The following is a 24277-nucleotide window of genomic DNA, read 5'->3' as shown; positions in this document are numbered from 1 at the left end:
ATATTAATAAGCAAAAGTATTAATAAGAGAAAAATATTAATATGATATGGGACTAAGTTTACAAAAATTATCTCAAAAATTTCCCAAATGCTTTATTTCCAGTATGAAAAAGTATCAATCTAAGTAGAAAAATAGTTTAGAGAATGGGATGAAATTGATGCTGCTGTTCAACATTAATGATATACACAAATAAACATATTATGGTTATCAGTGCTACTCTCACATATCTTGCCTTTGATCCAACAAAAGAACATGTCTGACCTATGACTCAACTTACAGATTTTTTTAGGGTTATTTACTTTTCATTAATTTGAAATCTAGCAAATTCTGAGCAAATTTTAGAGGAAAAAAAAGATGTTTAAAAAGTCTTTCTAGATCCAAAGTCACTCATGGATTATTCAGTGTCAAGATGCATTCAAGAAATGAGAGAACTCAAGTAGAATATTTAAATTTGAGAACAGTAGTGAGCTTTTATAAAAACCTGAGATAAAAAATGATGGGAGAAGGGATGATAAATATACTATTAATGTTCATACATTAATAAAGCCTTGCTAATTGAAGACAAAGTGTTAAGTAAAGAAATTATTCTTTTTGGAAGTTTTTGGTTCTATAAAACAAACTACCAATATTCCAAAGCAGCAATTTTGAAGCATAATTGTCAATGATTAATATAGAAACATTATTCTAAATTATTAGAGAAAAGAACCAAAATAATCCAATTAAATATATTACTGAAATGTATTGTTCACGCTTTAAAATAGTGCTGGAAAAGTACCAAGAAGGAACAGCTTGGTGTTTTTGATACATTTACTGGAGAATATGCATAAATATCTATTATTATAGCCACAATAAGGAGGAAACTTTGACCCACTTAAGAACAATTGATATCTAAAAGACAGATCAGCATTTTTAAAAAGAAAGGCTCTATTTGCGTAAGTTCTGACAGGGTTTGTACTTTTTATGAGCAGTGTACATGGTTACTTTGGAAAGGATCTTTTCACTGTATAAAGATTAGTTAAGTATTATTTTTATATACAATATCAATGCTTGATCCCTTTTATCAAAGAACATTCTATAAAAGTCATTCCAAAAATAAATCAAAAAGCCAGAATGCTCCTTCAAATAAAAATAATTTGTCACGGGACAGATTTTTATATTCTCTACCTGTCATGTCAAAGAATTCCTATAGTACCAAATCCTGAATCTAAAAGCTTAATTGTGCCCATAAAATTTCTATATTTCCCTTTTAGACATGTTACAGTTTATACAGAAATTTTTCAGTTCATTTCAAAACATGTTAATACAAACATGTCATAAACCTTTTTCTATGGTCCCAAAAATGTTCCCATCTTTCGGTATTCAAGACTCATCAAGGTCTCAGGTTGCCCAGACAATGAATAATTTTATTACTTGGGATATTTATGAGATAATCTGCATGAAGTATAACAAGCAATATAAATATGGTCCACAATCCAAGGTCAAATTAGATTTCTGTTCTGAATTCACTGGTTTATAACGAGAGGCTTAGCATGATTTCCTAAGATACTTTTAACAGCAAAGCCCATTAAAAGAAGTATATAAGTAACGCATTTTTCTTATACTCCATATTTATACTATTCTTACACCCCAAAACTACTGGAAACATGCAGACAAAGCGTGATTACTGAATTCAGAGTCATTCATATTCAGACTGTCATTCTGTGTGGTAATTTTAATACCTGTAATCCATGAGGATATATTTTGAAGTACGGGAATAAACCAAATATTTTTCGCCCATAATTTAAAATCCAGACAAAACTTTCAGATGTGAAACATAAAGGAGACATTATGCCTTACCTCATACTCAGAAATTTCAGGCAAGTTACTTTCATCTGATTTCTCTAGCTTTTCAGCAGCCCACTTGCTTGCAGCCTCAGCAAGTTCCTTTTCAGTTAGCCTACTGGGTTTGTCTAACACCTAATAAAAATAGAAGAACATTTCTGTTACAATTCTCAAGGGCTTTTAAACTTCAAATACACCAAGAAGTACACTCCACTTACATTTAAAATCATATAAGCCTTCAAATTTCTATGGAGAGCAGGTACATTCTTTATTTCCTCCTTCAAAAATATTCAACATGGAATTACTTTAAGTAATTGCTATTCCTTTGGGACATACAGACCAGATCTAATTCTTAATTTCATTTACATAAGACTCTAGAAATTCATCTAAGTAACAAAGCAAAAGACGCTGACAATTAACTCATATACTAATTATATTTAGAATATAAAAGAAATCATACTGATTTCAACTTTGTGCCTTTAAGCATATTGAATGAAATAAGTAATGTCTAAATTTCAGTAAGGCAAACTCCTAATACAACAGAAACATACAGATATGCTATTATTACAGTGTACAGTGAGTTACAAAAATCCTACTCCTTACACAAAATTTTTAAACTTAAATTTCATTTTTTGATCCTACTACTAGTTCCTTTATCTAACTGCATACAATACTAAACAAGGTATGGGCTTTGCAGTTATATACAGACCTGGCTTTGAATCGTAGTTTAATGACTTGCTAGGTAGATGACTTTATATGCATAACTTATGACACCATGAGCCTTGGTTTCTTCACTTACAAAATAGGGGTTAATAATGCTCACTTTACAAAGCAGTTGTGAGAATTGAAGGAGGTAATAGATCTGGAAGTAGCTACAATAATGCTTGGTACCTTAGTGTTTCTTTCTTTTCCATATTCACTGATGTGAATCTATTATACTAAAACATATCTGAAAATCAATCAGCCCATGGGCTCAATAGAAAAATAAAGAAAGTAAAATGTCTTTTCTGGATCAGATATAATTCTCCCAGTACTGTTTAAAGGCTTATTTTGTAAATAAGATATGAATTGTAAAGCACAAATTTTAAAATTATTTCCTTAGGGCCATTATGGTTAATTCTCTGATTCCATTCTACTTCCTTGGCATACATTTTCATCAGCTTTGCCCTGCCATGCTTAGTTGCATAACCATCTCTTACTTAAAAAACCTTCTATTACTAAGCTTTACTTCTCTAAAGTCACATCACCGATTCCAAATATACCTCTTGTGGATGACAGTGCTGGGCACCGAACTTATGGGGCACTACCATTTATAAAGTGCTTTTATCTATGAACCAAGAAAAGTACTTTAATTAAATAGAATTCCATGAAGGTGATTAGAGAGGCTTTATTATCCTAACTTATAAACTAAAAAACTGAATGACGGTGACCTGCTCAAAGTCACTAATAAATGCTGAGCTGGGACTTAAATCTAGGCTTTTTTGGGAGGGGTGGGGGGGAATGGAGTCTCACTCTGTCGCCCAGGCTGAAGTGCAGTGCTGCGATCTTGGCTCACTGCAACCTCTGCCTCCTGGGTTCAAGCGATTCCCCAACCTCAGCCTCCCAAGTAGCTAGGAGTACAAATGCGCACCACCATAACCAGATAATTTTTGTATTTTTAGTAGAGATGGGATTTCACCACGTTGGCCAGGCTGGTCTCAAACTCCTGAGCTCAGGTGATCTGCCTGCCTCGGCCTCCCAAAGTGCTGGGATTAAAGCATGAACCAACGTGCCTGGCTTAGACATTTTTTTAACTGAAAAGGTCATTTGATGTTTTTCTACACCTTGTTAAATTCATCAAATTACTGGCTAGCCATCTATAACATTTACTGGAATATTATAGCAATATATCTATATGAAGTATACTCTACAGCCATTGAGGAAGCTTAAACAGCTCATTCCAAAGCCGTGCCCATATATAAGGTTAAAAAGGTATTATAAGTAATACTTTTATTATTACTCAGTAATAGAAGGTTTTTTTAAAAGCTAGTTAGAAGAAGAAAACACATATACAAACACAAATATATCCAAGAAAGTTGTTTTTTTTTTTTCAGGGGGTGAGGGGGCATACCTATTTAACAGAAAATTAAAGAGCAAAAACAATTATATGACTTCTCTCTAGCACAGAATGAAGCAGCTGGGCGTAGTGGCTCATACCTGTAATCCCAGCACTTTGGGAGGCTGAGGCGGGTGGATCACCCGAGGTCAAGGAGTGCGAGACCAGACCAGCCTGGCCAACACGGTGAAACCCCATCTCTACTACAAATACAGAAATCAGCCGGGTGTGGTGGCAGGTGCCTGTAATCCCAGCTACTTGGGTGGTTGAAGCAGGAGAATTGCTTGAACCTGGGAGGTGGAGGTTGCAGTGAGCCGAGATTATGCCACTGCACTCCAGCCTGGACGACAGAGTGAAACTCCATTCTGCCCTTCAGAAAGAATGAAGCAAAAGCCTACTATAACTTATTGTCATTCTGTCTGCACATTCGAAAACCTACCATTTGAAACTATCAAACTCTGAAAAAGTATCCCAATATATGGGCAGCCATAATGTTACATCAAAGAGTTCACCAAATCAGGAAATCTACCTCATAAAGCTCCCCACAGCTACCATGTGACCTTGGGCAAATCAAAGAGGGCGCTATCTTCCAAATACATAAAATAACTATGGATCTAATATTGTGATATTTTGATTCCATTTTAAGATTTTATAGCCTGGCTAGGCACAGTGGCTCATGCCTGTAATCCTAGCACTTTAGGAGGCCAAGGTGGGAGGATCATTTGAGACCAGGAATTTGAAACCGGGCTGGGCAACAGAGCAAGACCCCATCTCTATTTTTATATACAAAAAAAAAAAAAAAAGACTACGGTCTGTGAAAAAAAAATGCAAACATTTACATCAGGGGCATCCAATCTTTGGCTTCCCTGGGCCACATTAGAAGAATTGTCTTGGACCACACATAGAATATACTAACACTAAGAACAGCTGATGAGCTTAAAAAAAAAAAAAAAAAAAGGAAAAAATCACGTAATGTTTTAAGAAAGTTTAGGAATTTGTGTTGGGCTGCATTCAAAGCCATCCTGGGCCATAATTGTATGTAGATCAAGCTTGATCTACATGAAACTATCAGACAAAAGAAGTTAAAAATCCAACATGGTTGTTTTCCACTAAACATTTTAACATGTAGCACAAAACTCTATGTTGTAACTTACATTCAGATAGCAGTATATTTCAGAGAAAATATTTCATATATAATAATTTGAATTTTTGTAGTGACTTGGATAGGCAGGTACTATTTACTCTTCTTTCATCTATTACCTGACATGAAAACCAAGGCAGTCTTCCAGGTGGGTAAAGCACCCTTGATATGATTAAGACAGAACCATAATCCAATTGGTCTTTGCTATTCAAAATCCAGAATCCCAGAACCCTCAGACTTCTGGGAAAGTTCCAAAGATACAAGTTGTCACAAAGAAGTTTTTTTCCTTCTGAGGCAGGGAAGCAGCTGCCCCCCAGTACCCAGTATAGACCGCTAGGTGATATCTACTCTTCCTGAAAAGCCAAAAAGTATAAAAGGCAGAACGAAAAGAAGTAAAGCAGATAACAGATGTAACAACTGTTATGGCTAAGAGAAAGGGTATGATATCTGTGAAGAGAACTTCTAACTGGAGAGAACAGAAGGAAACAGCAACTTGTCAAGTTTTTAATTTCTGAGGATTTATGTTTTGAGATGCTAGAAAGGTAGGAATGAGAAGAATGACATAGTGAGGGGTAGCTATGTCCTTAAGAAATTAATAATTTCTGAGCCCTCACTCTACTATAGAATAGAGATACGTACCTACTACCATAAGATTTCTGTATGAATTAATAAGAGAAAAAATACACCATACATGTTAGGTCTCTGCCTACACTCCCAACTCCCCAAATAAAAGCACAATCCACCAGATATAACCCATCCAACCTGGTTATGGTCAAGATGAGAACATGGGTTGCAGCAATAAGTACTAAATTTGGCATAGACTGTGTTAAAAATTCAATGAGAAAACTGCCCATTTTTCTCATAGAAAATAGCAAACTCGGGTTGCTATTTTCAAGCTGTGGTTACTTAAAATGTAAGGGGTTTTGTTTTTTGTTTTTTTGAGACAGATCTCGCTCTGTCGCCCAGGCTGGAGTGCAGTGACGTGATCTCAGCTCACTGCAACCTCTGCCTCCCGGATTCAAGCAATTCTCCTGCCTTGGCCTCCCAAGTACCTGGGACTACAGGCACATGCCACCACACCCGGCTAATTCTTTGTGTTTTTTTGTTTGTTTGTGTTTTGAGACGGAGTCGCACTCTGTTACCAGGCTGGAGTGCAGTGGCATGATCTCAGCTCACTGCAAGTTCCGCCTCCTAAGTTCAAGCCATTCCCCTGCCTCAGCCTCCTGAGTAGCTGGGACTACAGGCGCCTGCCACCATGGCCGGCTAATTTTTTTTTATTTTTAGTAGGGACGGGGTTTCACCATGTTGGCCAGGATGGTCTCGATCTCTTGACCTCGTGATCCACCTGCCTCGGCCTCCCAAAGTGCTAGGATTACAGGCATGAGCCACTACACCCAGCCAATTCTTTGTATTTTAGTAGAGACAGGGCTTCACTGTGTTAGCCAGGATGGTCTCGACCTCCTGACCTCGTTGATCCACCCGCCTCAGCCTCCCAAAGTGCTGGGATTACAGGTGTGAGCCACTGTGCCCAGCCTGTTTTTATTTTTCAGAGACAGCGTCTTGCTCTGTCGCCCAGGCTAGAGTGCAGTGGTGCAATCATAGCTCACTGCTGGCTCAACCTCCTGGGCTCAAGTGATCCTCTCCCCTCAGCCTCCTGAATAGCTAGGACTACAGGTGCATGCCACCACATCTGGCTAATTTTTAATTTTTAAAATAAAGTCTTGCTATGTTACCGAGGCTAGTTGTGAACTCCAGGCCTCAAGCAATTCCCCCATCTCATGAAGGGGTGGCCTGCCCCTCCACACCTGTGGGTATATCTCGTCAGGTGGGACGAGAGACTGAGAAAAGAAATAAGACACAGAGACAAAGTATAGAGAAAGAAAAGTGGGCCCAGGGGACCGGCACTCAGCACACCAAGGACCTGCACTGGCACTGGTCTCTGAGTTCCCTCAGTTTTTATTATTATTTTCACTATCTCAGTAAGAGGAATGAAGTAGGAGAGCAGGGTGATAATAGGGAGAAGGTCAGCAAGAAAACATGTGAGCAAAGGAATCTGCGTCACAATTAAGTTCAAGGAGAGGTACTATGCCTGGATGTGCACATAGGCCAGATTTATGTTTCTCTCCGCCCAAACATCTCAGTGGAGTAAAGAATAACAAAGCAGCATTGCTGCCAACATGTCTCGCCTCCCGCCACAGGGCGGTTTTTCTCCTATCTCAGTATTGAACAAATGTACAATCGGGTTTTATACCGAGACATTCAGTTCCCAGGGGCAGGCAGGAGACAGTGGCCTTCCTCTATCTCAACTGCAAGAGGCTTTCCTCTTTTAATAATCCACCTCAGCACAGACCCTTTACGGGTGTCGGGCTGGGGGAAGGTCAGGTCTTTCTCATCCCACAAGGCCATATTTCAGACTATCACATGGGGAGAAACCTTGGACAATACCCGGCTTTCCAGGGCAGAGGTCCCTGCGGCTTTCCACAGTGCATTGTGCCCCTGGTTTATCGAGACTGGAGAATGGCGATGACTTTCACCAAGCATACTGCTTGTAAACATTTTGTTAACAACGCACATCCTGCATAGCCCTAGATCCCTTAAACCTTGATTCCATACAACACATGTTTTTGTGAGCTCAAGGTTGGGGCAAAGTTACAGATTAACAGCATCTCAGGGCAAAGCAATTGTTCAGGGTACAGGTCAAAATGGAGTTTCTTATGTCTTCCCTTTTTACAAAGACACAGTAACAGTCTGATCTCTCTTTCTTTTCCCTACTATCTCAGTCTCTCAAAGTCCTGGGATTACAGGCATGAGCCACCACACCCAGCCAAAAATTTAAGTTTTTTAATGCAGCAAATTAGCTCCCTTGGCATAACAGTAAAGAATAAAAGCATCTGTACTAGTCAGTCCATCTCAATTTGTAATTCTTCTTTAAAGTGATTTTAGAAATATAACAAACCTTTGATGAAGAAACTGCTGAACCACTTGAGGGTGAAGTATCTCTTGATGTTTTCAAAGACTGGACAGGCCTCTCTTTATCTATATAAGAAAACATAAGATGTAATTTTTTTCTAGCTAATTTGTTTTCAATAAAGTAATTTTTTAATGGAATTAATGAGGGGGTCATACACTTATTTTAGTACTAAAACTTTTCATTACATTACTACATTAAATAGGTTAATAGCTAAAACTACCTCTCAGAGGCTGAGCACCATCAACAATCTGAAATAACCTGGAACCAAAGGATATCACAGAAGCCAGTCTAGGCCACAGCACTGCCAGTAAGGAAACATGGAGCCACAGAGACTTCAAGAAAGGCAAAACGTATTTTAAAACCATGAATGCTACTTCTTCCATGCTCCTAAATGCTAATTTTTGATATATCACAATAAAAATACAAAGGTAGTTATTATATAGATACCAAGGAGAACTAGTTAATCAAGGGGTAAGTCAAGGAGGATCTACATAGGAACTTTAGCAAATATTCCTGAAATGTTTAGACAGTTTTAAACATAAAGTTAGAAAGCTATAATTCAGAGCATTAATCAGTGCCTAGCATTAATGAATGCCCAAATATTTGTTAAATGGTTAAAAATAAACCTGTATGAGATAAAGTCACTAATCTTTACCTTTAGTCACTTTACTCACATAGTGCTGTATGTATATCATTTTTTATAGAAACTTGAGCCAGAAAATACATTTAAACAATATTACTTTAGCAGGTTCAACAACTCCCTAAAAGATAGGTTTAGTTAAATATACTCTTAAAAATTAGTAACAGTGAGCTGCTACAGAAAAACATTTCATTGTCTATATGTGTCAAATATATAATCCTCTGCCCTTTGTTGCTAGAAAAACTAACAAAATTAATAACATGAGAAGAGAAAGTGGCATAAAATTTGGAGTCACACAGAAGCTGGTCGAGACTGGACAGTGGATTAACAGCAAAGCAGTCAAGAGCAAAAGCAGAGATAAAACGACTTTGAAACTGAGGCAAAGCCAGCTTCAGTCAAAAAGCCTCTTAAGCTCTTCCTGCCACAGCCAAGATAGATAAGTAAGGTCCTGGAGGCTCAAAGACTTCCAACCACCTAGGAAAGTGGTGAATAACACCTTTCTAATGTCCTACAGACCCAAAACGCTTTCTTTAGCCCAGTGGTTCTTAACTGAGGACAATTTTGCACCGCCCCTCTACAGACATTTGGTAGTATGTGGAGATATTTTTGACTGTCACAAGTGGGAGAGGGCTACTGGCATATATTTAGTAGAAAACAGGGAGGCTGGCAAATATCCTGCTATGGGGGACACCCCAACAACAAAGAATTAACTGGCCTTACATGTCAATTGTGCAGAGGTTGAGGACTCCTGCCCTAGGCTGAGTATTCCAATTTTTAAGCTCCAACAGCCTGAGAACGATACAGCCCTAGAGTCTTTTAACTTGTGGTACTACAAGAGGCTTTCACCGTAAGCCACTTTAAAAGTTCTTGTAGACCTTAAAACTCAAAAGAACCACCACTGTATCCCAAATGGCCAAGAATATGATTTACTTAAGTCATTCCTTATTGTATTTCCATTGCATGTGGCAAATTTCACACTGTAGTGTGATAGTGTCAGTGTATCCCATTACACCAAAAGCTCCCAGAGGAACAAGTGCTATAGCTTATTCATTTCCAAATATCTGTGGCCTACTTAGCTCAAGTCCTTCAAGAAAAGGGTAGGCACTCAAAAATCAGATAAAAGGATGAACCTCATTTTTCTATGCCTAAGATGCAATGACCTCCCAATCCTATTCAGATAAGCAGTCCCTTCAAAGGAGACAAGGCACTGAAACAATCAGCATAGCACATTATGCTTATTAAAGGCATAATTACAGGCTCAATTCTTTAGCACATATCAGCTAGACACAGAGGGGAAAAAAACTTGTCACAAGCAGCTGTTGATCTTTTGCTTAGTGTTTCCTTTACAAACATATGATCCCGAAGTATAGTCTTAGACCTTTCCTGATTTTAGCTGCTCAAAGGCTAATTTAAGTCGTTATCAACCAATTTCACGTACAGAAGCAAAGGAACACTGAAGGGTGGTGCAGGAGATTTATCATATACCCACATATATTCATATATTTCTGTTGCAACAATGGGAGCAGAAAGCAAGCGGCAAAGGATAAAGAAAACAATGATACAAATGGCAAAAGAAAGAGCACAAAAAAAGTAAATAGAAATCACTTGATCCTATTGTTGTCAGGTCCTATCTTCCAATGGCCCGTCTATTCTACAGATCTCAGCCTCCTATGGAGTGGCTATTCCCAACCAGGAATGGCTAGCCCAGATACCAGCCCACAGATGCCCCCCATATCCTAGTACCTAGGTCTACTGTTGTTTAACTCTGGTTCTCACAATAGACTAATGGAGCAGTTATACACTTTCCCCATTTCCACAACCGCTATCAGTTCAAGTCTCCCACCCCTTCACAATCCCAAATCAGAGTCTAGCTCAAAACTCACCTCTTTCAGGATTTCCTTCATTCTGCCGTTTGTAGGAGGCACCAGGACGCACGGACTCTATGGAAAGGTGGGCAGGGAGGAATTAACAGCAGCACCTCTGTGCCCAAGAGGAACAAGAGAAGAACTCAGAAGTAGGAGTGATGAGAACAGGGGCTTCTGAGCATTTTCTGGTGACCCTAAACTCTTTCCTACCCTACTTTCAAGCTGGGCTGCCTGAGCAATCACCAGTGAAGGGGAATAAATAACGGGAGAAAAAAAATCTCAGTTTAAGGCGAGAAGCCAGTGGGAACTGTCAGGATAAGACCAGTCAAGGATAACAAGGGCAGAAAGGAATGAGAAAAGGTTCATAGCAAGACAAGACATTGAAAGTTGAAGACAAAGATCACATCTTATTCATCACTGAAAGTACCTAGTCGAATTTTCTCCATCCATAAAGCTGACACTGGAAGGCCTGGGAAAGGAGCACACCTGCATACACGGTCAAAAATCAAAGATGGATCACCCCTACCAGTTAAAAAAGGACAATAGTTGAGCCCCTAATTATCCCACACTTAGAATCTTGAAATATTTTGTTAGCTTCCTTGTCTGCAAATTCTTAATGATATGGATGGAATAATCTTTCTAAACAGCCTAAATATACTAGTAGTCAGGGCTCCCAGGTATTTTTCCAGTAAGATACAAACTCCACAACAATGACTTCAAATCCTTCTACTACAGATCCCAAGTTGCCAATCTTACATTTTTTTTTCTGAGAAAATAACATTTTTTCTGAATTGTTTTGGCACTATCAGCATCTTGCCTTAAAATGTTTCAAGAAACATCATGAAAATATTGCCATCTTACTTTTGCAATAATGTTGAGGATGCAGTATCCTTTTCTCATTATTCACTGATCTTTCTCTGGCATCTAGCAAGTTTTGTTTCTCCTGATAAGCTGATTTGTTTTTATGTGAGGTACACTGTCAACACTATTCTTGATTCTTGTTTTTTTTTTTTTTTTTGAGACAGAGTCTCACTCTGTTGTGCAGGCTGGAGTGCAGTGGCGTGACCTTAGCTCAGTGCAACCTCCGCCCCCCAGGTTCAAGCAATTCTCCTGCCTCAGCCTCCCAAGTAGCTGAGATTACAGGCACCTGCCACCACACCTGGCTAATTTTTTTTTGTATTTTTAGTAGAGACGAGGTTTCACCATCTTGGCCAGGCTGGTCTTGAACTCCTAACCTCGTGATCTACCCGCCTCAGTCTCCCAAAGTGCTGGGATTACAGGCGTGAGCCACCACGACCAGCCAAACCCTTAGTTCACCTACAGCAATTGCTCAGAGCCTCATGATGGACAATCATTTCATGCACTACTAACTTTATTCTTGATTCTTTTAGCTTTGTTTTGGCCAAACCTTTAGTTCACCTATAGCAACTGTTCAGAGCCTTATGATGGGCATTTATTTCATGTACTACCAACTTTATTCTTACTTTTACTTTCCTATCCTTGTTTTCCTTTTACATAAAATCCTCCTCCACTTATTTAATCCTATTTTATTGAGTGTTTATTTCATTAAGCTGCCTCAAATTCTTTCTTGAATCAAGAGATAACGGTGATATTTCAGAGAAAGGTACTGGAGCCTTAGGCCAATTCATATTAGCTCCTGAGAGTGAATCGTATGCATCCCTTTGAAACTTTGTCTTCAGTTACTCCATGTAGGTAGCTGAACTATGATGAGAATCTACACTCCACAGATATCAGCAAATGCTACAAATCTTATCTTTTTAACCTTGGAGAGTCAGTTTACCAACACACCACTGTGGATGTGTTTGATTTTGATTCCAAACTTCAGAGACGCTGTAGGCATTACCACATATAATTACAGATTCCCATTAGTATTGTCTTAGGTAGGCTTGGACTATTTAACAGTCTTCTAATAGACTAGTAAAACTACCCAGCTAAATTGCAGTCATGAACAAGTAAGTAGTTATTGTTTTAATTCTCTAAGTTTTGGGGTTTTTTTTTTTTTGTAACACAACAAGAGATAATAGAAACACCACCACTGTACTTAAACTCTTCATCCCAAAGTTTCCACTGATGTGCTCATATTAAAACTAAAAGGTCTCATTCTTCTTATCCTCTACTATAGCACTTTAATGATTTATAAACAAGTTTTTCTTAATATTTTGCTATTTGTTTTTCGTATCTTTGTACTTCTGTTTGCCCCCTTACATCTTCATAGCTACCCCTTCCTCTTTCGTTTTTGTTGGTTATTGTTCCTTAAACGTGAGTGTTCCTACTAACCTTAATCTTTTTTTCTATTTTTATTTGGCTCCAAACAATACAATGAATACAAAAGTCTCTAAAATCTGCCTCTTTCACTCATTGTTCTACCTTCTAACTAACAGGCTGCTACTCATTAGCTATTTAGCCATTACCTCAAATTCATCTCACACATGATCTTTGTAAGCAGACACTACCTCCCTGCTTGACAGCAAGGTAAAAAGGTTGAAAACATTCCTGCCTTTGTTGTGACTTGCAAAAGGAAATGAGTTCCACATTAGGATGGAGGAAAGAAACCAGAAAAAACATTCTGAAAGTGGCAGTACAGAAAGCAAAATCCCTGTCTGTATATTGATGAGTGAAAGAATAAATGGAAAAAAAAGGAAATAAAAAGGAATTTCAAATACTGGTTCCATATAATGTTTTTCCCATTGAGGTGAAATCAAAAGCTGGAGAAGCAGCTTAACATTCCACAACACACTTAGGAAGTTCTGCAAGAGTTTCAAAGTATTTGGTGACTCCTTGAATGCAATGGCTGAGTGCAATCTAATAGGATTTTTTAGAAATACACTTTCTTGCTGCTTTGTTTTCCTGCTAAAAGAAATGATAAATCTAACCAAATTTATCCAATCCTACATCAAGTGCTATTCATCACTGATAACCCAGGTAGGAAAAAAGGACACTGCAGGGGAAAAAAAAACAGCATAATCATAAGAGATGATAAAGTTAGGGGCTATGTCTTGCAAACTATCAGATTCTCAGAGCAGAGCTTGGCAAACAAGGACAAAACAGGTATATTTGAGTGCAAGTCTCATCAAGAAACAAACTTCACCAACACAGATAGTACATTCATCTCTTCTTCAACAGCTGAAGATTTGAAGAGAAATTAAGATATAAATAAATGAAAATGTGGCTACGCAGATGATGAGAAAATTTTTTACTGGATCATGGATGAAGATGTGGGAATTTGGGACTCTTGGTTAGGAAGAACATGTTTCTCAGAGATCTACTGACTTACTCAAGAACATATGAATTAGAAAATGGAGAGACACAAGAAAAATGTTCTCATGTTAAAGACACCAAAAAATGACAGAGAAAAGAAACAGGTAGAGGGGTAGAGAAAGCATTGCATCACCTCTGCTTCCCTCAAGATCCATCTTTTGGAAGTCAGAGTTGCAACAAGTTAAAGCAAAGGTCAACTGACTGAATACTTGGAAGTACACTTCCGAGTAGAGTTCTTTAACACATCAGCTAAAACCACGTGAGCTCATTTTTAAACATATGAGGAAAACATCATCTGCACACATTATGAACGTTTGCTACTGACAGAATATACTAAGTCCTAAAACGGGGATACAATAAATGCCTATGCACATGGCATTAATTGATTTCTGTTTTAGAACCTTGATCATTAAGACGCCAGAGAAGCTATAGCTATAATCCGAGGATTTAGCTAGAAAACTCATAGCCAAAGCTCTCTTGTAAGTAAACAATGGATCCTCAAACAAGAAGAATATGTTATAGAATCTAATTCAACAGTGCATTAATAGTCTAGATCAAGTGACGGCCTAAAATGTTTCAGGGAACTATTAAATTATACTTTAGGGACTCCACATGATGTAACTCATCCCCATAAACCTTCTTCACTAGCATACTTCACCTTCTACTAAGCCTTCAGATGTCACCTAAAATGTTTATTCCTATTCAATTACTTGCTTGTCTTCCGACTAGATCATAAACTCAGAGGGCAGAGATTGAATCTGTCTTGCTTGGCAAACAATTTATGTTCAATATATGTTTGTTGATTAAGAGATGTAAGTATTAAACACAACATAGTGGGCTTCAAACCAAGAAATGCTAGGATATTTTGCTGCTAAGAGAATGACTTTATCCCCTCTTCCTGTTGCCTAATATACATGATCTGATGATAAATCCTTATTTCTATATTCCTATTACCTCTTCAAATCTGCAAAGAAAAGCCTTCACCTAAAAGCAGAACTAAATTTCAAGATTTTATCAGAATTTCGACTATATAAGTCTAGAATAGTTTTTTTAAAAAAAGAATTTCAGCTATAATCAAAAAATTCATGGAGACTTCGGATTTTATTCATAGCCAACCGCTCTTAAGACATATGTCTTTTTCTATTAGATTGACATTCAAAAATGGACTCTATCTTCCAAATATACTTGTCTCAAAACAGTACTTTTAATTACCGTACACTTTCAGTTGTCTTAGATGTATTTTTTGAAAGAATTAAACACTAATGACTAATAGTATTTTTTTAAAAAATACCTTCTATTCTTAATAATGGCTGTTGACATAAGAAAAATAAGGGAAGCTAGGCCTAAAGTTAGAGCTACAGAAAAAAACAACGGCCAAACAAACAAAATAAACAATAAACCTGCAAATCTTGCAAAGTAAAAGTATTTTAAAATTCAACCAAAATGTCACGGAACCTAAATATGTAAGCATCTCTGGTAAATTTGGGATTAATCCCTAGCAAATGTTTAGAATGAATTAACAGAGAGGTAGTTTCATCTCAAGGAGCCACAGTGGATTTACAACAACAAAGCAAGATAATCTTTATGTGACTGTTTTGACAGAAGAAATATTTTGTAACTTAAGAGTTTCAAGAAACACCTGACAGGGTCTTCCTTGAGATTCTCAAGTGGAAATGAAAATAAGATAATAGTAAAGATGAGGGATCATAACTGTTGAATAACAACAAACAATGCTGATAAAAGATTCAGGTTAACAGATCTCTAGAGGTTTCCATAGTTGGCCTTATGCTCCTCAGCATAAATTATTAACAACTGATACAAAACACATCCAGCATACTTAATTCGCAGATAATACAAGCTGTTCTTATCAGGTGCTAATATACAGAATCGCTAAATGAGATTTTGAGAATTCTATAAAACAGAATAAGCCAAAGTTAATTAGATAAAATGTAGCATTTCTAGTTTTTTTTTTTAATGCATTAACTACACACATACAATTGCACCTGAAAAAGTACAGCCTAAGAGGCATTTTGTTTAATGGTATTATATGTGAAAATAGCTTAGGCTTCAGTTGCCTACAATCCAGTAATGAAATGTGGTTGCTAAAATAAAAATTCACTTCTGGTGTTACAAATTACAAGAAACAGAAGGAAAAATAGGAAAGCAAAAGGTCTGGAAATCATGACAAACAAAAGGAACAGCAAAATAAACCTGAAAAAAAAAAACATGAAGAATATGATAGTACTCCTCCAATATGTAACAGGTTACAACACAAAAGGAAGAAATATCTTTATATATGGCTCTAAGAAGAATAACTAGTATTAAGTAGATGTTACTGAAGAAGATTTTAATTCTTTTATAAAGAATGAGCTACATAAAAGAACTGGATTGTGATTTAGTAAATTTATCACAAGTACTAATAGTTTAACAAAAAATGGGTGTGGGAGACTGAACTTAGTGATTTTTTCATCACTTTTAATGTTATAGCTTAAACAAAAGGCAAATGACAAGCATAAGATAGGAAAGCATGGGATCATTTCAAAGAGGGAAAAAAAGAAAATAAGTATTAGAATTGACAAATGTGGAGATATTTAGATTAATTACAATAAAAATAAACTTCAAGTGAAAAATATACAAGGTAAATATAAAAAAACAATTTTACCTAGGAAAGTATCATAATACATAGGGAGAAAGGAAATGAGGTTAACTGGGACAATTTGTACTGCTAGCATGTGAACATGGACAACAAAAAGGAACTAAAAATAATATCGCATATCCAGGTCAGCCCAACTAAGTTATAGTAAGAATATTCTTGCAAGTAAAGTACAGGATGAAAACAAGTTGGATTTAGAAGGATGATTAGTTTGAAGTAGTACAAAGTTCCATAAGATTAACTCAAAAGGCTAAGTAGAAGAGATTTAATTAAATGTGTGTGTATGTATGTGAGCACAAAATGGGAAATAAGCAGTTGAATTTTAAAATGTAGTAAAATCACTATAGCCAAACCAATAATGATCATTAAAATAGCAAAAATTAATCTAAAAGTGTGAACAAAAAGGAAAAAAATTAATTTTTTTAAATGAGGGCATAATTATTTTAACCTGTTATTTATACTTATAATAATATTTTAAGTCTTTGTCAAAATTTCAATTTATACTAGAAAACTTAATTTTAACACGTGGCTAATTATCCCAGCTTAAGTGACTGATAAGTGAAGAACCCCATGTCTCAGTCCTCTTTTGAAGAAAAGCCAGGTGCTGCAATATTTGTGACATTTAGATTTAATGCAAAAATTGGTATCTGAAATAGGTAAAAGAATTACTTTTCCCATTTATTGTTTAAAATATGACCTCCATTAACTTTTTTGCAAGATTATCTTATGTAACTATTCTGAAAACAGGAAGGGAAAATAGAAAAAATTTTCACAGTTCAGCCCAAGTAGTTAAGGAATACTTGAAAATGGAGTTTTCCTAGAACAAACTTTTTCTTGATTAAAGAACTTTACTTTCAAAGCTAAATAACGAAAGAAAGAAAGAAAGAAAGAAAGAAAGAAAGAAAGAAAGAAAGAAAGAGAAAGAAAGAAAGAAAGATAGATGGATGGATGCAGGCATTAACAAAGTCATATGCTCTGTTTCATTCAACTTACCCCATATTTTAGTCTACCAACTTTATCTTTAAATTACTCCAGATATTAAAGGTATGAGCCCTCAAAGGATGAGTGAAGGATATTGGAGATCCAAAGACAGGAGCATCACATTATGGCTCAACCACATTTCATCTCAAGATCTTAAGAGTTTTGGCCATTAAGAGGCCCAAAGCAGGTCAACAGAGAGAAGATGCTCTCCCCCAAAATTTGTTTTTGAGGATAAAAATAAGACTAATTCACTAATAACTATCTTTAATAACTTCATTACAAGCTGTCAAGTAAGAATCTCAAGCTTCTTTTACTCATGCTTTGTTAAAAAGTTTTTATAATCAGTTTCCAAAGATACTTTCTTCTTCTTTAATGAAAATCATTATTGGATACGGATTTAAGTCATACACATCCCAAAAACAGGTCGTAAGGGCAGGGCACAGTGGCTCATGCCCGTAATCCCAGCACTTTGGGAGCCTGAGGCAGGTGGATCACTTGAGGTCAGGAGTTCGAGACCAGCTTGGCCAACACGGTGCAACCCTGTCTCTACTAAAATACAAAATTACCTGGGCGTGGTGGTGCACACTTGTAATCCCAACTACTCAGGAGACTGAGGCAGGAAAATTGCTTGACCCGGGAGGTGGAGGTTGCAGTGAGTTGAGATCGCACTACTGCACTCCAGCCTGGGTGACAGAGCAAGACTCCATCTCAGAAAAAAAAAAAAAAAAAATTTTTTAAGGGTCTTAGATGGTATCTGGCTAATTTTGGATATGTCTGTGCATGTGAGCATTCATTAGAGCTTAGAGTAGGGGTGTCCAATCTTTTGGCTTCCCTGGGGCGTGCTGGAAGAAGAATCGTCTTGGGCCACACATAAAAGACACAAACAGTAACAATAGCTGGTAAGCTTAAAAAAAAAAAAAAAATCGCAAAAAAGCCTCATGTTTTAAGAAAGTTTACAAATTTGTGTCAGGTTGCATCCAAACCCATCCTGGGCTGCATGCGGCCTGCAGGACAGGGGGTTGGACAAGCTTGGCTTACAGATTGTTTATCTTCTTAAGGTTTTTTTTTTTGTGGTAGGGATGGGGTATATAGAAGCAAAAGAAAAAATACTTGTATACTTGTTAACATTAATCTCCACAATAAAACTTTCAGTTACCCACAACTGTCCCAAGCACATTTTGGACAATCAGGCATATATATGGAAGTGGCTTATTTATTTACTTATTTATTTATTTTTAGAGACATAGTCTTGTTCTGCTGCCCAGGTTAGAGTACAGTGGCGTGCTCACAGTTTACTGTAGGTTCAACCTCCTGGGCTCAAGCAATCCTACCTCAGCCTTCTGAGTAGCTGAAAATACACGCACATACATCACCATACCCAGCTAATTTTTTAAATTCTTTTTTGAGAGACAGGGGTCTCACTATGTTTGCCCAGGCTGGTCTGAAACTCCTGGGCTCGAGTAATCTTTCCACCTTGGCTTCCCAAAGTGCAAGGATTACAGGCATGAGCTGCTGTGCCCAGCCTGTGTTTGTTTCAAATCCTTAAAATAACCTTCTTATCTCTTGCATCATCATTAATATACCTGTATCCAAAAATATGTTTTTTGGGAAGCCCCACTCTCTCTCTCTGCAAATAGTAGACAATAAATGCTTGCTAAACTCAAGAATCTTGCAACAGCTTCAAGGGAAGACAATCTGATGACTCCAAATGGTTTTCCATCACTTTCATCATGTAAGAAGCAAAGGCTGTTAAATTAAAACTCTTATTATTTGAAAAAAGACAGTTAATGAGAAGGACGTTGAAAAGGAAATATCCTGGACTTTTCTGATTTCTGCACCTTGGCTCATAATTCCTTCTAACTAGAAGACAATTCTTTACTTGTAGAAATCTGAAATAAGGCTGAGCCCAAAATGTCATCTCCTTTATGACATGTTCTTACATCCCCAGAGTGTGAATTAATTTTTCTCACCTTGACATGCTCATGTCAATTCATTTATGACATAATAATTATTGTATCAAAGTTATATTTTATATATATTAACATATTGTCAAAGTTGGTATTAGCTGGTGAGAAATATATACATATATTCTAGTTCCCTAGTGACAGGGACATCATTGTATAATACTAATACAGTGCCTTGCACATAGAAGGCACAAGGAAATGTTTTGTGAACAAGCTTTACTACAGGCTGCAGAGTCTAGAAAGATAAGAATGCTTTCTCTAGAAAAGTAGTTGTGTCATTAATTTACTCAAACACACACTAAGCAACTCAGCCAGCATGACATGCTAAGATTGTACAGAATGCCATGTAGGTTCAGGCAGGCCAAATTAAACATAAAAATAAAATAAAATAAAATTGGGGGTTGGAAAAGAGTAAGAGAGGTTTTCACTCTAAATTTTACAAGGCTGGCCAGGAGCAGTGGCTCACATCTGTAATCCCAGCACTTTGGGAGGCAGAGGTGGGCGGATCACGAGGTCAGGAGTTCAAGACCAGCCTGACCAACATGATGAAACCCCGTCTCTACTAAAAACACAAAAATTAGCCAGGCATGGTGGCGCGCACCTGTATTCCCAGCTACTCAGGATGCTGGGGCAGGAGAATCACTTGAACCTAGGAGGCGGAGGTTGCAGTGAAACAAGATTGTGCCACTACACTCCAGCCTGGGAGACAGAGCGAGACTCTGAAAAAAAAAAAAAAAAAAACCTCTTTTACATGCTGAAGAAATTAAAGGTAAGTGTCATGCAGAATGCCACTTCAAATAGTTTGAAAAAAATGTGTGTGTATGGTGTTTGTTATACTATTCTATCATCTTTTCTGTAAGTTTGAAATTTTTCAAAATAAAAAGTTTAAAAAATAAATCTCTTACACCTACAAGGAAATCTGACTCAGTACATTCTCATCAGAGGAGACTGTGAGAGAAAAAATGAAGTCTTAAAATACATACTTCTATGTTGAGACTGATGGAAAGAGTATGATTTGCTCCTTTCTGGAGAGTAGCTTCTGCTACTGACACTGGAACCAGATCTGCTGTGTGGAGAATCCTTTCGGCCAACAGGTGATTCTCTGAAAAAAGTATTGTCCCTTTTATGAGGAGACCGCTCTCTCGCATAATGGGAAGAGTAGAAACTTTTTCTTCTAAAGCCATCTCTCACGTCCCTTTGAAAAAAAAAAAAAACATAAGTTAATTATACTCTATCTCCTCTATATACAAGCACAATGGCAAAAGCTCTGATTATAAGCTATTCTTTAAATTGTACTCCTGGGGCTGGGCACGGTGGCTCACGCCTGTAATCCCAGCACTTTGGGAGGCCGAGATGGGCGGATCACGAGGTCAGGAGATCGAGACCATCCTGGCTAACATGGGGAAACCCCGTCTCTACTAAAAATACAAAAACAAAACAAAACAAAAAATTAGCTGGGCATGGTGGCAGGTGCCTGTAGTTCCCAGCTACTTGGGAGGCTGAGGCAGAACAGCGTGAACCCGGGAGGCAGAACTTGCAGTGAGCCAAGATTGCCCCACTGCACTCCAGCCTGGGCGACAGAGCAAGACTCTGTCTCAAAAAAAAAAAAAAAAAAAAAAAATTGTACTCTTGGTTCTCTTTTTCTATCACTACCTAACTGTTGAAATCAGCTAACAAAATGAAACAGTATCAGTGAAATATGATTTAGAATGTACCCTTTTTCAGTTTGGAACAGAACCAGGTGGCTGAATGCAAAAGTTACTTTATTTTAGGCAAGCACAAATTCTAAAATGTAAAAAACATACTGTCATATAGTCTCCATTTCTCTTTGCCATTAACAATACACCACACAGCTACCACATTCTCCAAAACGCTTAGAAATGCCAAAGATTTCCCAAGTAAGACACTTCATGGCCAGTTACCCCCTTCTAAGTATAGAAACTACTGGTTTTCAAGGGATATGCAATTTGCCCACCCACCCCAGGGACAATGTGGCATTGTTTAGATGTATTTTTGATTATCATAACTGGGGAGGAGAGTACCATTGATGGGTAGGGACCAGGAATGCTGCTAATTTCCTACAGTGCCCAGGACATGCCCCCCAACACCACACACCAAAAAACTCTTCAGTCCAAAATGTGAATAATGCCAACACTGAGAAACCCTGCTATATACCTAATAAATTCTTGCTCTCTGAGTTTGCATCCTCAGTACATAGATTGTTGCCCATCTCTAAATAACTACTTTGTATAAATCACCTCTACTTTTATAAATTAAATTTCTTTATTGAGAAATACCACCAACTCAAAGCACCAAGTAAGCTCTAGTAGTAAAACCTTATAAAGCAAAGCCATTTTAAAATGTCAAACCAAATCAAAATTACTAAATGAAACCATCATCAACTAAGCCTCTATTAAAAGAACACTTAAGAGTCAAACAGGTTTTAATCCATGATTTAACAAATGTACTGCAACATTAAAGAATATTAAATTTCAGACAGAAGAGTGCTAAGAGACAAACCAATAGCATACAATTTCAAGTGCTTAGAAAATCATTTCAGCATCTTGATTGGCAGCCCATAGGATATAAATAGGCTGTTGTCCTAAAGTTCATTTGAACACTAGCTGATTAATACCCCAAATATATTGTCCCTTCAGACACAAGTAAGTTTCCCTGGGAAAAAGCAGAAAATAGCTTAAATTCATTTATGGTAAATGAACTGGTATAGAACACTAATAATGAAATAGAGCATTAAGGAATTCTAGCACTAGTTTAGTCACTAAAACTACAAGGGTCATACCAACAGCACTGGTTAGCCAGAGTGGTGATATGGGTATTAAATAAACAGGTTTTAGAAATTGTGTGAGGTGCTGGGACCCAATGGTGAGCCAAATGTACACAGTCCCTGCCATCACAGAACTCTCGGTTTAATAGGAGAGGCTGACATTAGACAAATATACATAAAACATGTGAATGCAGTCAAGAATGGATGTAGAGAGACTAATGAGGAACCTAACTTAGTCCAGGCAAGAGGCAGTGGTATCTTAGATGGGACAGGAGCAGGCGAGGGGTCACAAATTTTACATATACAAGAATACACCCTCTAGACTTAATGAGATGTAGTTAATGTTTTACTAATAAAGTGTGAAAGACAGGATGCCAAGCTGATTCCCATAATTTTGGCATGATAGATTAATGAAATGAGAAAAATAAATTTGAGAAATGAGGATGCAGGTGAGAGGTCCACATTTTGATGGGAACATGTTATATTTAAGATGTTTGTGTAATATCTAGGTAAGCAACTAAAGATACTAGTCTCAAACTCAGAGGAAATTTTTGGCTATCAATATAAATTTGTCTGTAAATAGGCAGTACTTAAAGCCTGGTATAGATGAAAGCAAAGGAAAAAACGAACAGCAGGCCTAGAACGTGGGGCTAAAAAACTCTACCATGAAGAGAGAAATGGGCTGTCGAAGAATGGGAGAACAGCCAGAGAAACATTAGAAAGGAGAATGCATTTATCATGGAAGCCAAGGAAAGAGTATTCCAACAAGGAAAATAAAGGTTTCCTACATTGAAATTATATGAGCTCTTATTGGTAACTTGCTTACAGGATAGAGAGCCTACCCTCCTCTACTGAAGAGACAAAATGCTGAACTACAGTTTCCTAATCTGACACCAGATGGCAGTAAAATCACAGCAGTACAGAGCTATCAGTGGCCTGAGGTGGCAGGATACACTTGGGGGATGTCAAGTGTCAAATGTTAATAGCTCAGAGTAGAATAATGTCTCTTCTCCCCTTCACATCGATCCTTCTTCTGCTCCCCACCAATTTAAGCAAAAACATCACAACAGGCCTCAATTTTCATAAGTATCCTTTTTGATAACGTGGTAATATTAGCCATTTTTTCAGATATGTGTGTGTGTGAGTGTGTTACATAATGTATATAGTGTCCACTATATGAACAGCACTATAGGGAATTACTCTTGCTTTGAAGAAGCTAAGTATATTGGGAAAGGGGGGTAGGGTGAGAGGGGGTGAGGACCAAATGTTTAAGAAGGCTGGTACAAAGTTACAAAGGTAACTGTAAATAGATGGAAAACTGATCCAGGACTTAAGGAAAGATGAGATTTAGATTAATATTATCTAACAGAAATATAGCCAAGCCACAGAAGAAGTAGTCATATCTACAGTAAAGAGAAACAGGTCAAATTAATTTTAGCATTTTATTTTACTTAACCCAATATATCCAAAGTGTTACCAACATGTAATTGACATTAAAAAAATTTGGTAAACTATTTTACATTCTTTTTCAACCTAAATATTAAAAATCCAGTGTGCATTTTATGCTTACAGAATACTTCAGTCTAACCTGACGATATTTCAAGTGCTCAAAAGGTACATGCAGTTAGTAGCTTCCACACTGGACACAGATTTAGATGGTGGGAAAAGCATCACAAACTTTAGAAAAAGCAGTAACAGATTAAAGTACTATGTGAACAAGAACTGAAGTAGTTAGAACAGTAAGACCTTAAAAAAGCAGTGAGTAAAAAGCAAATGTAGAAAACTTTTAAAAAGAGAAATGATATTATCAAATACTGCAAGTCTCGGGGAGACTATGCATTTAAGACCTAGGAGTTGGCCAGGTGCAGTGGCTCATGCTTACAATCCCAGAACTTTGGGAGGCAGAGGTGGGAGGACTGCTTCAGCCCAGCCAGGAGTGTAAGACCAGTATAGGCAACACAGAGAAGCCTGTCTCTACAAAAAATTAAAAAATAGCTGAGTGAGGTGGCACCCACTGGTACTCCCAGCTATTCAGGGGGCTGAGGTGGGAGGATCACTTGAGCCTCACAGGAGAGGCTGCCG

The 24277-nt window shown here is 37.4% G+C and overlaps 1 protein-coding gene across 23 annotated transcripts in view; it reads right to left on the bottom strand.

Moving 5' to 3' along the window:
• The window catches only part of PPHLN1 (periphilin 1), a 213014-nt gene that overhangs the window by 51342 nt on the left and 137395 nt on the right, over nucleotides 1-24277 (bottom strand). For 14 of the 23 annotated variants that reach the window (XM_058426506.1, XM_058426508.1, XM_058426507.1 and 11 more), the window contains 4 exons: nucleotides 20394-20605; nucleotides 10552-10608; nucleotides 8014-8093; nucleotides 1837-1956 (listed from right to left, as the gene is read on the bottom strand). In XM_058426506.1, coding sequence (XP_058282489.1) covers nucleotides 1837-1956; nucleotides 8014-8093; nucleotides 10552-10608; nucleotides 20394-20605 — 469 coding nt within the window. The remainder of the gene's footprint in view (nucleotides 1-1836; nucleotides 1957-8013; nucleotides 8094-10551; nucleotides 10609-20393; nucleotides 20606-24277) is intronic. The other 9 variants (XM_058426511.1, XM_032173733.2, XM_032173734.2 and 6 more) reach the window with 1 other exon arrangement.

This window comes from Hylobates moloch, unplaced genomic scaffold (assembly GCF_009828535.3).
Source record: "Hylobates moloch isolate HMO894 unplaced genomic scaffold, HMol_V3 SCAFFOLD_13, whole genome shotgun sequence".
NCBI classification, from domain to species: Eukaryota; Metazoa; Chordata; class Mammalia; order Primates; family Hylobatidae; genus Hylobates; species Hylobates moloch.
The sequence above is the reverse complement of the archived record's forward strand: the minus strand, read 5'-3'. Positions and strand labels throughout refer to the sequence as shown.